The 17493-nt window shown below is 40.6% G+C and overlaps 1 protein-coding gene across 1 annotated transcript in view; it reads right to left on the reverse strand.

Annotated features, from left to right (window-relative positions):
* Positions 1 to 1031: 1031 nt before the first annotated feature.
* Positions 1032 to 17493, reverse strand: part of FNDC3B (fibronectin type III domain containing 3B) — a gene marked incomplete at its 5' end in the record, with an annotated part of 143564 nt that continues 127102 nt past the window's right edge. The window contains 3 exons of the mRNA XM_082287954.1: positions 1032 to 1394; positions 8053 to 8180; positions 10476 to 10642. Of these exons, the coding sequence (XP_082144080.1) occupies positions 1083 to 1394; positions 8053 to 8180; positions 10476 to 10642 (607 nt within the window). The 3' untranslated portion in view covers positions 1032 to 1082. The remainder of the gene's footprint in view (positions 1395 to 8052; positions 8181 to 10475; positions 10643 to 17493) is intronic.

Genomic DNA, 17493 nt, shown 5'->3' on the forward strand with positions numbered 1-17493 from the left:
TGTGATTTCTGATACCTCCAAGAAAGTTCCATAAAATGGATACCCCTCCAAAAAATAATAATAATATTAATCATAAAAAAAAGATCAACTGACAGTAAAGTTTGCTTCCATTGAGTATAAATCTCACCTAATTCAGTAGAGGCAGTTAAGCTGTCACCAGCTTGAATCATATAAATCAGGCTGAACATAATAGAATAATATCTAGCATCAGATTAGGAATAGTTATATACAGTGACAAACAGACAAGTTAAAGCAGCTTTTAAATAGCTGAACATGGGAATAACTAACTATTGCACAATGCCCTCTTACTTAAAATTACTGCTAGGAATCAAAATGGTAAAAAAAAAAGAGATCTATAATGCTTCATAATTTATATGCAGTTTGGTTATTTGATTTCTTATACAGGCAGTTTTTATAGTGTTTGTAACGGTAAAAATAACAGATAACTAAAAAGGTTTTTCAACTGCAGGATGCTGTTCCAATTTAAATGCACTAAACAGTTAAACTAAGAACTTAGGTTTTATCTTGAAAAATTGGGGCAAATGTAGTGAATAATTTGTAGGCAACATTGCTAATACTGTTCAAGGAAAAACTGGTACTTGACTAACACTGTATTCTAGTCTTACCACTATACACACTTGTGACTAATGTTTAGAAGGAAAAAGAAGAGACAAAAAAAGTGACTCATGATTAAAATTTCCTAAATAGTAAGATAAAATAAGAGACTGCACGAACTTCAGTGAAAAAACCCAAAGCAACATTGAAAAGGCAAATTGGTGACAATTTTGAAATCGTGACGGAAAAACAAAAAAATCTTGCTTTTGGTATCTGGTTTGTTTGTTTCTCCAGTTTGACCACTTCCTAGTTCTGAATTTCAAAAAGGTGCATCAAAACACTGATTTATCTTTCTTCAAGCTAGAACTGTAAAAACAAGAGAAGTATATAAAACGCATGGTAGAACAAAGGATTTCCAAAAAAAAAAAAAAAAAAAAAAAAAAAAAAAGGAGGAATATCTGAATAAATGTGTGGATTATAATGCGTAGCATTAGTTAAATCTGTATCTCAAACTCCCGTTGAATTGTCTACTTCATAAAGAAGTACTGTAATATACAGGCGAAGATGATGGACAGGCTGGCGAAGCCGAGCACGATGAGGGCCGCAAACTGCTCGTCCGTGGGCACCATGGCCTTGGCCTTGGCATCATCGGCGCCGCCCGGCTCGCCCGCCAGCACCAGGGCACTGCGCTGCAGCGCGAAGGCCACCGAGGGGCTGAAGGGCCCGCTGAGCTCCTGTGAGGTATCCAAGCACCGGCGGCAGGCGCACACCCGGAACCGATAGTCTGTGTTCACCTGAAGGCCTGAGATGTGGAATGTGGTCTCTTCTCCCTTGTACACCTGCAAGAACAAGCCAGGGAGCCTGGTGAGACACAACCTCCTCCTGCTTGCAGAGCGGCAAAAACAGCACAACAAGGCGGGGCTTTGCAAGGATTTCAGCCTGGAAGTTCAGGGCGAGTCTCTAGGGAAATGCTTCTCCAAAGGAAGGAACTCACTGGGTCAATGCAGGTTTTGTAAGAACAGGCGTGTGGAGGATGTCTCGACACGGTGCACACACAGGGACAGACAAACACATCGGACAATGCAGCAGTGGTAACACACACTAATCGTTTGTGGGCATGAAAAAAGTTACAAACGTATTTCTGCACTCTGAAAATGTGACTGCATGCCTAAAACATGTCAAAGACACAATCACTCTGTCTAAACCCAAAAGGAAGAAAACCTGTGAACAAGGTTATTGAGAGTCATTCAATGTGCAGTTGTAAAATTGTTCATAAATGTCATTTTAATGTATTTTCCCCTCACATTTCTCTCAAGAAACAGCAATCTTACCACAAATTGCACTTGCAGAATAGTGGAAATAATAAAATATTATTAAGATGTGAAAAAACTCCTCTTGATTGCACTGTATTTGGTTGTTTACCAACACATCACATATTTATGTTAATCAAAGGCAGGTACCACATGATTCAGAGCACAAGTCATGGTATCAGAAAGGAGAGAGAAAACTGAATACCTGAGACAATTTTGTGACTTAAATGGAAAAAAAACCACTGGAAACATTCACCAACTCTGAAAACAAACAACTTATATAATGGATGGTTGTTGAAACTGGTATTTTATGAAATAAGTGTCAGAGTGCCTGCATCTGCTGGGAAAAAAACATCCTGAACCCTCAGATACTTCTTCCTCTGTTTACTTATCATTTCCCTTCTCCTCAGTGTGGGAGCAGAAGGCTGAGAGCATCTCTGCCCTCCCAGAGGCAAGAACTCATCTTAGAAAAGAGGAGCAAGTGGCAAATTAGTCCCAAGCCCAGAGAGGAGTTCCTGTGTGTCACCCTGGAGTAAGAAATGAGGAGGAAAGAGAAGAGACCTGCTCAGCTAAAGACCAGTTAAAGAGCTCAGCTTTCCTGCTCTGCTTGCCCCTGAGATTCATCCCTTGGTTAAACAGTCGGCTGCTGATTTTTTGAGGTGGCCTGGGACAAAAATATTAAGGTGGTTCTTTAGTTTTCTCCCTTCCTTTTTCAGCTTTCACACCTTTTCCAAATACAGTTTGAATGATGGTGAGTCTGGGTTTCCAGACTAAGCATAAGGCCTCTAACTGGCTCATGTTTCTTCGACCCGAGGCACAGATCAAGAAACAACGTTTGAATAAATGCTGCCTTGCTCAAGTATTGCTCAGCATTTGCAGGAAGTTCCCTCTAGGTCCAGTGACAGGAATACAACAAATTCATCCCACAAACCCCTGTGACTGGCCACAGCCATGCACCGCTGCCCTTCTTCTCATCTGTTTCTCTTCCCAATGCCAACGAGCAGTGAGTCATTGGGTTACAGTAATTGCAGGGAAAACAAACCTGGAAGTGCTGTAGCAGCCCACAGAAGTGATGTGAGGGTTGAAATATCCATTTGCAAAGCACTCCTCATCCCAAGAACACCTCTGCCACTCTGTTCTGCAACGGCAATTCCATTTCTAATACCCACCTGTTGTGGGCAACTGTGCTGTTCCACAGGACTGAGTCAGGATTCTTCCACATGGAGGATGTGCCTAACTCCCATTCCTTTAGATTCTGAGTCAGGGCAACTCAAAGCCCTCACAAAACAACTGTAAGCAAGGTTTGCTTTCTGGTGCTGCTGTAATTATTAATTTCATTTCAAGACATATAGCCAGAAAACCTCTATATGCCTTTGCCACCAATATGATCACTTCTGAACCAAAATAAAAAATTCAATAAAATCCAAATAATGTCATTTAATAAAAATTTACAATCTAAACTTCATAAATTACATTTAACAGATACTAGGGATGGGATATATATAACCTGTCTTTGCACTGAAAAAAATCCTGTCCAGTTAATTGGGTTTTTTACTTGTTCTGTTCTGTCAGGGCGGTGAATACCAGTGTAACTGGAGGCCAAGTCTGGCTAAATCAAAGACCCTATATCTTCATTATAGTCTAACAAGTATAGATGGCCAAGTTCACTCAAGCCAGATACTCAACAGCACTTCTCAGAAAAAGGCCAGACAGCCAAGTGAGAGGAGAGTGCATCTTTAAGAGAAGTTTGAAAAATTATTGGAAGTAGACAGAATATGTGAATTAATATCCACCAATGATAAAGACAAAACACTTCCTGCACTAGTGCTAAGACAGTGATGGAAGTTGCCCTGCTTTCAGTGGTTTGATGAATATGTACCAGCAGTGGTACATACTAGGTACCACCATGTCTCTTCTCAGCAACAATTGTTGTCACCCACTCCTGACAGCAGCCTCTGTGCCCTCTGCCAGGGGCTGCAGCAGCACCTCAGAGCTGTGGCAGGATGTCTCCAGCACAAATACATTTGGTTGTGAACACCCTGTTAAGAGACTTAACATACACAATAGAAAAAAACCCTTGACAACTATGAATAAGGTCTTTAAATCTGCCAAACAAATATGAAATCAAATATAACTCCATAAATCAGCATAGTATTTTATATGTAGCACATTATGCTTTGGTGGCTAACAAGCCAAAGTGAAGTGCCTATCCAATTTATCACTTTCAGTTCCTAAAAACAGCTTTTTGGTTTGGACACTTGAAAATATAACAAAAATGTGATGAGCTTTTTGCCTGGCTCCCTCAATGAAAATAACATCACAAGTAATAAACTGCTGCTGAAGACTCCTATGGTATTTGATCCTACTGATTGAACTAGATAGACAGAGAATTCCTGCAGGCAACGATTTCTCAATTTCACTGATCTCATTAAATAATCCCAACCCTCTCCTCTCCTTTCCAAATAATAACAATAACAGCTATAATTGCCCTTTAAGCAACACACTGGAAAGTGCAAGGTAACCTCACCTGGTTGTGGCACCCCAATGCAATGGCCAATGTCTTTAATAATTAATAAAAGCCTATTTTGTATGGTGATAAAAAGATAAAGAATCATAGAATAGTTTGGGTTGTAAAGGACCTTAAAGATCCCCTAATTCCAACCCCCTGCCATGGGCAGGGACACCTTCCACCAGACCAGGTTCCTCCAAGCCCTGTCCAAGGTGGCTTTGAAAACTCCCAGGGATGGGTTTCAATCTATGTCAAAAACATGTCCATTTCAGAAGTTTAATTTCTTCTAAGTCACTTGACAGATTTATTTTTAAGAAACTGGATTATCATTTCATCCAAACTCAACATCAGCTTCACTCAGTCCACTGCTGAGGTGCTCATAAACCCCCCAGAGTTGTGTGACAGCCTTGTCTGAACAGAGAAACAACCATCCCTTAGAGCACCTGCCTTGAGGTTGTTTGCACTGAAAAACCCCAACCAAAGGAAATTATTTGCTCCATCTCATGATACAAAATTGGCACCAGGAGGCACAGGAAATACTCAATGCAAGTGGCACTACATGCCAGCAGGTACTGTGTAGTTCTGCTGTATCTTGGCATACAACCAGCACAAGTGCCTTTGACTTGTTACTGAAAATAGAGAAGGAAACCCAATTTTTGGCTGATTAGAGCTTTACAGAAATTATCAGTTCACTAAAGCATTTCAGAGATTGTGTGTCTACAGAATTTAATCCAAAGAAAAAACAATAATTAAAGTGAGAGCTTTAGTTAGGCCAGCTGGGGTCTCCCAGGCATCCAGCTCTCAGTGCACACCTGGGAACTGCTGGGGGATTTTCACACACCCAGTGTATCCTACCCATACTTCTTCTTCTTTTGGAAAGCATTTGGAGACTTTTTTTTCCCAGAAGAGATGTGGCAGAAGCTGATGAAACGCTGCTGCCTCCAAATTCTCAGAAATTTCAAAGGCAGTACATTTTGCTTCAGTGGCAAACAATTTAAGGATAAAGAAGCTTTAAAAAGCTCAGTTCTCATTTCCCATGGTCAGCTCCTAGGAAGAGCTGGTTCCTGGGTGATGCCATCCCCAGAGCTGCTCAAGTGGGAAACCAAACCTTAGGCTGCTGGGCATTACAGCTGTTATCCCAAACTGCAGCTCCTGCAAGTGCTGCACAGCCCAGCCCACTCACCTAAATCCACATTAAAACTATGCAAGCACAGAAGCATTTTAATCCACTTTGGAGCTAAATTCTGAGTAAGCTTTGCTAGATAAAAGTGCAAGAAACAGAAAAACAAATCCAGGCCACTGATTCCTGGAATCTCCTGTGGCTTACATCCTGATTCATAAACAAGGAAGATTTGATTTCCTAAAAAGAATTGTCCCATGCCATTGCTTTTTTTAAAATTATCTGTAAAGATAAAGCACAAAAATACACAAAAAGGAACACACTGTGTGAGAAACAAGGAAAGGAGTAGTTAGCATTTTTTAAAATACACTTTCCAGAGAGCTAAAATGTTATCTGTTTAGCTCCAGCAAATCCAGCTCCTCAGACAATTCTCAGCAGAGAAATATTTACAAAATATTCTCCCAGAGGAGGGCAGGGATGACTATAGTCCCAGCCTGAAAAAAAAGGCTTTTGAGTACTTTGGTATCACCTCTGATAGATCAAATGGTGGAAAATCAGCAGCTTTGGGGCTGCAAACACTGGTGTACAGGGGAGGGAGACAGCTCAGATGTGACAGTCTAAAGAGAAACAACAGCTTCACCCAAAAGCATGTCGGTGGCTGATGCTGCATTCCATGAATAGCCTGCAAATCTACAGTGTATTTCATTAGTGCAACCCTTCAAAACAACTTGCAAAACATTTCTAATAATACACCCCCTTAGATACGTATGCAAAAGATGTATGTCACTTGCAGGGATCAAAACATATTTAAAAATAAATTTAGGACCTGCACTTCAAAGGTAATTAACATATCCCTAACATTAATGAACATATTAATGACAGTACTTCTCAGTTAAATAGTAGCAGGTGATCACAGACATGTCAAAGCAGAGGTGAAATGTATTAGCCAGACTACCACTGAAAGGTGTTCCTGTATTTTATCTTCTCTGCACATTACAGGGGCTCAGAGCACACAGCCACTGCAGCTCATGGACAGGGATGTGCCCCAGGGCTGAGGCACCACCCACATTCCTGACGAAGATAAAACACCTTGATGGGCAAAGGCGCTTTCTGTGAAACAGTGCAAGTCCCCCTCTTTCCCTTGGCTGGTTATCAGCCAGCACATTTACACAAGTCCCAGCGTCACTTGGAGCATCCCAGCCAGGAACTTCTTCCAGGGTAACAACTGTAACAACTCACAAAACTCCCTCCTCAGGGTCATGCCCATGAGAAATGAAGACCTGCAACATAAGAAGGTCCTAAAAGTATTTTTTACTTCCTTTGCTGGTTTTTTTTCACACCACAAGTCCTGAACTGTGCAGATTAAGGCATCACTTATCTCCCAGGAACATGAAGGTGTGCCCAGTTCTCCCCAAGGACACCAGAACACTTTAAACACTGGGGCTATGTTTACTGAAGCTGTAGCAGGAGGTGACACACCAAAGCTACTTTGTACACCAGGCAACAGCAAAATGGGTCCACTTATCCACTTGCCACTGACGTGAGGCCAACACAGTACACAGGGGTTTCATTACCTACACCAGCACCAAAAATGTTTCCTGACAAAAACAATAGTTAAGTTTCTGAATCTTGATCACCCCCATGAATTGCCTTGGCATTTTTTGTGTTGTTTTTTGGTAATTCATTAGTTCACAGTAACACTCAAAAACAGACTGAAGAGGAACAAAGACACAGTTGCAAAGAAAGTACTACCTTATACAAATTTTTAAGAGTTTAATTAGCATAATGTAAGAGTTTACTAGCATAGAGTAAGAGTTTAATTAGCATAGCATACCTCATTCCCTATTTTGGATTTATTTGGACTCTGCATGACCACAAAAGAAAGCACAGGAAAAAGAGAGCACACAGATGAAGTGCACTGCAAATCACACAGTCAGAGGTGTGACAGATGACATAAAAGATCTAACTGTGAATGAGCTGCTCTGTTTTGGGTGCTCTGGGAAGTGTCCACTTGTGATGTCTGATCAAGACAGATAAGGCAAGAAGGATCAGCTGTACTTCACTGCCTTTGTTTCCACAGTGACAGAAAGGATACACAGCAATTACACGTGCATCAAAACCTCAGAAAGGAATGAGACAGATGAACAAACCACTTAATGTGGTATTTGACTGAAAACCCTGATGGACAGTCTTGGAATTGGCTTAGAGAGAAAGATTCATCTTCTGACTTCATCTCATCTTCAGATAATGGTTAAGAACAGCCAGCATGGGCTGGCCAGAACTGTAACTTTTTAAAGGTTAGTACAGTTAAAAATAGTGATTAACCACAGAAAGAGCACAAATCACTCCAATAAAATAATGATGTTCTACATACTCCCTTAGGGGAGAAAACAGCCCATTACAGCCCTTAATTTTGACTCAGCCTTTACCAAAGTGCACCTGACACATCACCATAGGGTGTAATTCAATACAGTAGAAAGAAGCAGCACAGTGGATTTTCAAAACCATTTCCATTATGCCATCAATTTAACAATATTAAATCCAGACCATTTCCCTACCTGCTTGTATTCAGATTCTCTTCCAACCAGTACCTGCAGAACATAACCAACAGGATCTCCCTTCATGGGTGGGACTGTTTCCCAGGTAACTTCACAGGAGTTTCCTCCCAGCTGTGTCACTCGAGGGGCTACAACAAAAGGAAATGTGTTCATGTTTAATATAAAGACTGCACTGAAATCTTCTTTTATGAGCACTGTAATATATACCAGACAGGGTAGAGCACCTCTTACCTGTCAGCTCTGTGAGCTGCTAGAAAGGAGGAGTTGATTTAGAGAAAACTTTTAAAACTTAATTGCACTGATCTTTTCAAAGCAGAAGCCAAGGCACAAATTACACAGGCATTCATAAAAGCAACAATTCTGTGAAGTCCTGAGCAAACATCTGTGGCAGTGGAGATGCCTGCACATCCCTCCTATGCTACACACCATTGACAGGGAGGAAAAATATCAAACATTTCATTTAGGAAAAATAAGAGAAGGGATGTGAGAAGAGAAACTAAAGAATCTGCTGTATTAGAGATGCAGCCCAGGCTGGGAAGCAAAAGGACAAGAGCAATTTTCAAGACTTGGACTTGTATCTAACTGTGAGCCTGACATCCACTTGATCAGACCTGCTATTTCTAGCCAGACTTAAGACTCGTGCTCCCACTAGAACTCCAGAGAAATCCAATTTGTCAGCTGTTACAAGGCTGCTGTCCTTGGCAGAGGCTCCCTCACCAGCTGAAAGCCAAGGGATGCTGTGCCTTGACCCACGGCAAGCTCAGAGGTGAGCCTGCCAAAGCACAGACAGGGGCAGCACATGTAAAACGAAGCATCTGCCACTGGAAGGCATGCAAAGAACTGCAACAGCATCCAGGGTCCACCAACCTCTTGATTAGGCAGAGCCAGCAAGAACAATACAAAGAAAAAAAAAAAAAAAGAATAAAACTGGGAGAAACAAGAGCCCTGAATACTTGTATCAGGTGGTGAACACATGCACGTGCAAGGACACGAGCTTGTTAAAGGCAATCTAGATCCCCAACCCTACAAAAACAGACAACAGGAGGGTCTGCCACAGAAACAAAGGCTGCTGCATACATTACATGAATTTTAGCCTGATTTGTTACTTCCCAAGAGGAAGGCATGAATCATGAAGGCCCAAAGGTAATCAATATCCATTTACTTCTCTCTGCACATCTGCTAGTGTTGAGAGACTGATAATAGACGCCTTCATCTTAGCTGACAACAACAATCTCAATTATTTTTCCTTCTCCTTCCATCCTCACTTCAATACATGTAGATTTTTGTCTGACACTTACAAAACACTGCCATTACCAACAAAGCTATTCTAGGGTTAGCATCGTTAAGAGACTAATTAGGAGACCTCATAGGAGAATAAACACTTTCTTCTGAGAGATGAGAAGCCGAACTAAGTTTATCACATAAATTCCTTTGTACTGGTCTGAGCACAGAAGAGCAGCTGATCTAGCAGGGAAGGACACCCCCAACAGTGTTCTCCCTTCTCTAAGTATTTTTTTACAAAAGGTGACAAAATCACCAAAGCCAGATTTTAAACATAGAGAAGCAAAAGAAACCTCTCTGACAAACTGAGAGTTGTTTCTCTCAGTAAATGATAGGGCTTGACAGGGAAGACTTCAGCACCCAGGAAAAAAGGTGCATTTGATTTCAGCTCAGCTGATCTGATAGCTCATACAGCAAACCCACTGCCTTTGTAACAGGCCAAAGAAGGCCTAATTAGACCTAGAACAAAAGCCCTAATTACACCAAGTTTTATCATGAAACACCTTTCACTGTAGTTTTTACTGTTTCTACTTTTGCTCCTTCCTTCCTCCTCCTCCTCCGGATCATAATTACTTAGGACAAAATTTACACTCAGTAAAAGACATTTCATTATAAAAACTTCATTTAATTAGGCCTTTAGTTCTTCTAGTGGAACACATGCTGAGTTCTAAGTCTAATGCTCTGTATGTGAAATATCATGATTAATTTTATACATTAAAGGAAAAAATAAACCCTGAAGGTCTATGTTGGGGACATCACCTACACAACAAAAAATGTTTAAACTTTACTAAAGCCTAAGTTAGTAGGTACACACATATACTACAGCTGTTAGACCTCTTGTATAAATGCTGTAGTAGTCCAGAGCAATTCCCTGGTAAACACCATTGATAGCAGCAGCATTTTAGCAGTCTTTTATTACAACAGTGGCTGACATAACATTTATGTTGCTTGTGTGATTTTTTTTTTGGGGGTGGTAATTTAGCTTAAGTAACTTCACAACTCAGAGAAGCCTCCAGCCAGCACAAACTGGTTCTTCACACGAGTTATTACATACTTATGGTAACCCTTACAATCTCCCCCCATACTTACCAATTACATAAATATTTACATGTTACTTCCATGTAAAAAAACCTACTACATACCTTTGATTGCAGGTGGGACTGACTTAGTTGTGCAGAAGGTACAGATTTCTGAGAAAGGTCCCTCCCCAGCATCATTGACTGCCTGTATTCTGAACGAGTAACAGGTGGATTCCGTCAGCCTCTGTATCTTGTACGTGTGACTTGGTCCCCTATAAATTGGGATAAACCTGAAACGATAAAAATGAGAGTATGTAGTTACACTGGAGAGGCACTGACATTTCTGGATATTGCACTTATCAGCTCCAAGTATCCATCTTGTGAGAATTGGTACCATGTGCCCTGCAGGGCTGCTAAAAGCACGTATTAAAATGTCATGTTTATAACACACTAATGATGATGAGGAGGTTGGGGAAAGCAGCAGTTCATTGTCCCTTTTGAAACTACTATTACCTTGCAAAATGATTACATGAATTATCAGGAAGAACATCTGTCAGTGGGATCCCTGCTACCATGGAATCAAAACAGATTCAACCTGTGTCCTGCTGCATTACACTATGTGTGCTGCTGGTTTAAAAGTATGATGAAAACACAATTAATATGTTGACTCTTTAATGGATTTGGCCTTTATTTGCACATTAAGACACAAAGACCGTGTCTTGCAGTCATCTGTGTCATCTTCCAAAACACTTCCATGGACAAGACTAAACAAGAGCACACACAAACTTGTCCAGCATAATGCTGAACAAAACCAATGTCACTTAAAAAAAATCAAGTATACAGTTGCTAAAGAGAATCTAACTTGTATTTTCTATCGCTCTGCTCAGATAAGTGCTTTTCACTAGCAGTCGTATGTCAGCCTGCAGTTTCTAGCTAAGCCCCTGACCCCCAGGAGCTGAGCACAGTGGGGATGAAAGCAAATAAAGAGGAAGCACCCAGATTGTGCATCCATCCACTCAGCCTCCACCAGGGAACAACACCTTGCACGCAATAGTCCTGCCCTTGGAGAACAGAAAATTTGCTGTGTAGGATCACATACTTTTGTATGATTATTTAGTACCCTTATTCAAGTATCTTAACCATTTCAGAAGGTTTTAAATCACGAGGAAGCCAAGAGATTTTACTTGACCTCCCAATCTAGGTGCTAGCTTTATCCTTTGGCTTTGCATGAGATACACAGTACAAGCAATTTGAGTAATTCAAAGAAACTGGGTCTGCCAATTAGCTCTCCGGGACAGAAATCAATTTGTATTACGTTATGACTGCAATCCACGTAAGTACAAACAGAGATCAAGAACCATCTGTAATAAAAGGAAATATTCAGGTAATTCAAACTGCTAGAAATGTACTCTGAGGACTAATGTGACTTACTACCCCCACTGAGTTTTAGTGAGACCCACACCTTGGTAGGAAACCAAAGATCTGCGCCCACAAGTCTTTAAGAGGATAGTTTAGAGACAATTTCCAAAGAATAATTGTTTCCTTAACCTTATGCTTACCCAGTTTAAGAACTCCCTGCTACCCCACATTTCTGAGGCTCACATAAGCAGCCACAGCATGTTTCAAAAGACTGACACAAACCCATTCTCATGGAATAGAACTGCTTGAGATTCACTGGGTGATGAGTAAGGAACACATACTTAGGACAGCAATAAGACTCGAGACAAGACAACTCTCCCTCTGCACTTCTTGCTGCTCAATCAGGCAGCTGGCTCAGAAACCACTGCAGTATTCACAGGAGTGTGGAGACTTGTCTCTGACCCTGATCCAAGGGCAACAGAGAGCAAAAAACATCTAATGACCTCTTTGCAATCATCTGTGGAGTTAGGTAAGGAAGGGAAGATAAATGTGCCTTCCCAGCTAACAGAGAAGCAAACCCTTACCCCAGGCTGGGCTTAAGGTACATTTCCCAGACATTCATACAGTCAATACCAATGACTCAAATGAGATTTTCATCTTCTGGATATGACTAAGGTCACTAACACTTCCTAATACTGAGGAAGTGATCTGGAAAAACATTTGAGCTCCTTCTGTCATTTGGGAACTGGACTAATACTCCCAGTTCAGTTAATACCAACACTCCCATCCAGTTCCCATCTCCACTCATTTCTACTTCTCTATCTCAAAAATCATCTGTAAGGAAAGCAGGAACTGTTACAGAGAAGCTTGCACCACAGGACTGGAATGGAAGCACACTAACTTCTGAGATTCGACCATCTTTGAAGAAACAGGGCTTCCAGTTTTGGAAGAATAAAGGCTGATGACCAAACCCATCAAATTTCAGTTGCTGTTGGGCTTTATTGTGACACTAATGCTTTGTAATTGTGTTTGAATATGCAGATCATGATGTAAGGCACATAATGAAGATGAAAGACTAACTTCAAAATACTTGTGATTTTTGGATAAGGTAGTATTTTCCTCATGTGTAAAGAAGGCACTTCAAAATCCTCCAGGATTATTTCTGTTATTTTAGAAAATACTGTAGTTAATTGTTGTACATGGCTATAGGTATGGAGCAGGCTTTTTTCACTCTCCTGGGCTTTCTGCTTAAGGACCACAATGAACTTAAGGCTGAGTCAATCAGTGTGACTGCTGTTATTGTACTGTGAGGTCTGCATACATTAAAAATTATCTAAAGCAAGATAACTTGTCCATATTATTGAAATTTCATTTTAAAAATCTAAATCTAATTTATAAAGCACATTGGAACATGAGCTCTATATACCCTTGGCCTTCTTGGCAAGCCTTTTATTGTTCACTGTGCTTCATCCAGGCCTCATTCCAGACATTGCCTCAAGAACAAGTCAGCTCTGAGCTTATTTGCAAGGACTTAATCTCTTATCCACTGAAAAGTTGACTTAAACTGTGTGTGGAAACCTTCCAGGTCCTGTATCTCCCTCTCGCCTTCTTCAAAACAAGACATTTTCAATTCTCAGAGGTTTGTCCAGTTGAATTCGAAAGACAATAGGCTACATACCTCAGCTGGCACCCTGCCTTTGAAAACACTCAGCCTCTGTGGTTACTGGCATTCTCAATAGAGCTGTATTTTTTTTTTTTTTAAGTTTGCACCATGCGCAATTAAACCTCAATTATTCAAATTTTCCATGCAACAGTGCTGCTTCTCCTCTCCACTAAATTAACTGCAGATACCAAAAAGAAAGCAACTTTCTCCAGGGATGGAGACACGTCCCAGAGGTTACTTCTCCCTCATCTCACTCGAGCGATCCCAATTCTCCCTTCCCAAATGTTCTCACATCAGTCACGCATTATTCATTTACCTGCACACAGCAGAGGAGAGAGAACATCATGTCCCACCGTGATTGTTAGGGAGACACCACTGCTGTTAGTTTTTCATCAATACCCCTTTATTCCTGGTGAAGATCTTCTTGGAAGTATTTTGCACATTGCAGCTATTTTGTTTCCTCCACTTCAGTCACTTCCAGTCGAGCAGAAGAATACGAATGTACTCGCCCTGCCTCTGCTCATTAATTCCCAGCACATTTTGAGCAGCAGGTTCCCTTTCAAACTCCTGGGTTTCGTTTATATTTTGGTAACCCGTCGGTTCTTACAAGAATTTAATTTGAAAGAAATTCTACCCTAGAGCACTAAAGATGGCAATCTTGGGGAGAGGCACAAAGGCTGGAAGAGCCACCTGAGTGACTCTGTTACTGCCTCTCAAAATAAGTGGTCAGATGGCAGGATTTCGGCTGGAGAGAAATCATTAATGCAGCACCAGTCTGACCGGGCGACCTGAGGCTTCACATCAGCACACACAGGCACCTGCCTAATTAGAAACTAAAGTTTCTAACAGCTCTTTTAATATTATTAATGCTACATCAAGTTATCTACACATTTACTGCCCCCACCTACTTTCTTAGACTATTCCTCTAATTTGGTTTCAGAACATTATCAAACACTCACTGATTTATGTGATTTTCTCTCTCCACCAGCAGCTCCCTGGACTGTGGGTGGCAACATGGAAAGGGAAGCTTTGAACCAAAACCATCTAATTCAGAGATGCAGGAGTAAAGCCAACACAAGATTCTTTTAATCTCTGCTGTGTTTTAAAACATTCTACTCAAAGAGAAAATTTTCACATCTGCAGCATCCCCCATCCCCACATCAGTCACTGTTCCTATAACCAGCACTAGGCTGACCCAATCTTTCCAGCTTTGGGACACTTTTCCAAGCCATTCTTTGGGAACTCCTTTTGCAGGCAGGTGCTGAGAGAAAACAAATGGATAACATGAGTTCCCCAAAAGTTCTGTGCTCCCACTACTTCTCCCAACTCTGTCTTTCAGTCCTAAATAAGGTGTGGACCAAACAGATGGGATGCACCAGCCCCTTTGATCTGAAGATCTGTTTTCTGGAAGATTCCCTTTAGAAACTTCTATCTATAATACATATCATATGTATTATAATGTATGCTCACCACTGTCAGTGTGATTTTTGTCTCTATGAATAATAATAGTAACAACAGGACCCAGTGAAGGGGACAACGTTTCCTTCCTTACACTTAGAAAAGCAAAACTAAGTGGAGAACAGAAAAAGAAATGATAACAGTCAGATGGGAAGAGTTTGGTTTTCTTTCCTGAATTATCTAGCACATCTGCAATCTAGACAAAGGGTACTTGCTGCCAAAAATCGATTTTTAGCTTGTTTCTACTAGATTATCTTTCATCTGCTGCTGAATTTGGGTTTGCAACCCATATTTACAACAGATAGTAACTTGTCAGACGTCTGGAATTACTGAGAGTTGAAGTATTTCAGCCTACAGAAGCTCTTCCACAGCAAGAAAAATTGCTTTTTTTGGAAGGAGCATCTGGGCACATTCAGGAGGAATGGAAGGCAGAGCAGCAAAGTGCCTGACAGATGATTCCTGTGTGCAGCCACATCTGGAGGCAAGGAACAGGCAGGGAGGACAATACTGAGCACAGCTTAAATGGGAAGTAAGAGCATTGAATGGAAGATCTGGGAGAAATTGGGGAGAGCACCCAATGGACTCTCCAAATTATATAGTCAGGAAGAATTAGATAACGAGGCAGCTGCTACACCAAGAGTAGATATAAGTAAGAGTGGACTTAAAGCCAAAAGAGAACAAAAACAGTTCAGAGCAGCAAACCAATATTCTCACAGCCCCAAACGTGTTTATCTTCCTTGTGCAGCATAAGAGCCCCTTTCCCAGTATGGCAGCAACTAACAGTGTTTATGGGCCTTCAAATGATGCTCACTGAGCACACTGTGTCCAAGCTGCTGCTGTGACAGCCCCAGGAACCTGGGCAGAGCTGGAGAAGGAAGCCAAGCTCAGCCTCTACTTCAACAACCTCAGCAAAGTGAAGCTGAAACCTTAAAATGTGCTCTTGAAAAACTGGGCAACGTGGTCCTGCTGCACTAAGCTGAGCCTCCACTACTACTTCAGAGATTAAATATTAGAGTCATTGCTCTAATCAAGGCATTATTTTTCTTAAAAGGTTGTTACAGATGTGCAGAAAATAGTTTTTATTACAGTGACAGTCTTGGGTCTAGATGCTGCTCTTATTTATGATCTGCTGTCTGGAATATTTCAGTTACCCATGAAGTCTGAAGTACCTGCAGATGTGCATAGATCAAAATAAAGGAGAAAATTTTATTTGTTACCAAAGCAGGGATTTTTTGAATATATTTATGGAGTAGCATCTTACTCTGTGTCTTCCCAGCTTCCTAACAGCTGAAACACCTCATCTCACACATTTAATGTGGTCTTCTCACACCTCACTTTGTCTCAAATAATGACACACATACAGTTAACTTGCACCTACCACAAATGTGTGTTTACTCCTATTTCCATGAAGAAAGCTGAAATGCATTAACAAGTTAACTTTTTTACACTTGGGAACGGTTCTCCCTCTTCTTTTTCATTTGCAAAGCCCCAAGTATCTGATCAGAATGCTCCTAATATAAATATCACTATTATTAATAGCAGTATTCACCTACAAAATGCAGTAATATGAACACAGGCTACCTGGAAAACTTTTCTGAACATTAACTTTCTATCTAGCCAGGCTTGCAGTGGAAACTGTAGCATGCCATCTGTCTTGGTGCTCATGCTTAATTCCCTTTTATCACTGTTTTACCCAATATGAAAATGATTCTGTTCCTGCAGGTTTTTGCAAGGATACGTTAATTTACCTGATTTTGTATTTTAATAGAATTTCACAAGCCAGTAGGACTGACAAATAACAGTAATTGCTGTTAAAATGGGTGCAAATTGTCTTGATCAAATCAGGAGTGTAAACAATTTTTTAATCAGACTACTTGAAACTTGCAGTAACCAGGGAATGATTATGCAAAAGTCATCAGGCAAGGGCAGCACATTCAGCAACGGACCCCTCTGTGTTTCTGTTCTGCCTTCCTTCAAGTTAAAGCAGAGCAAGCACCCATGTTGAGGTTCATGTGTTCAACCACCCCCTGCTACCTCCAGCTGAACAGAAGTGTGGGAGAACTGCCAATAATCCTTACAAGAAATTTTTAAAGGATATGTTTAGGATGTTTCTTAGTCAATGTTACCAATGACTCTCCCTTAAAATGAAATTATATATGGATATATTTATTGTGATTCTGTACACACACAAAAATCACACTATTTAGCTCAACTGCAACATACAGTGATCTAAAAGAAACACATGCAACTGATAAATGACCCACTACTAATTTACTTGCTAATTCTCCCTTTCAGACTGATTATTGTGAGTATTTTAAGACACTAAGAGGTGTAATTAGTTGTAGGAACAACTAAAGATTAATTACCAGTACAACAGAAAAAAAAATAAAAACCATTAATTAGGTTCATTTGCTCTAGAGAGGAAAAATCCATAGTATTCTGGAAAGTAGTGCAATTTGATAAACATAAATTTCTTGACATTACCACAATTGGAAAATGAAGTCACAACTGATAGTTTATTTAAAGTAAAAAGGAATTTCATAGCCCTCTTTACATAAAGGTCACTTACTCTCAACTAGCATTTCTATGTACTGAGCTTTCCAGAAACAGATTTTTCTTCATTTCCACTCAATGCTACCCCATAATTGAAAGGACAAGTGA

This window comes from Coloeus monedula, assembly GCF_965178545.1.
Source record: "Coloeus monedula genome assembly, chromosome: 10".
NCBI lineage: Eukaryota > Metazoa > Chordata > Aves > Passeriformes > Corvidae > Coloeus > Coloeus monedula.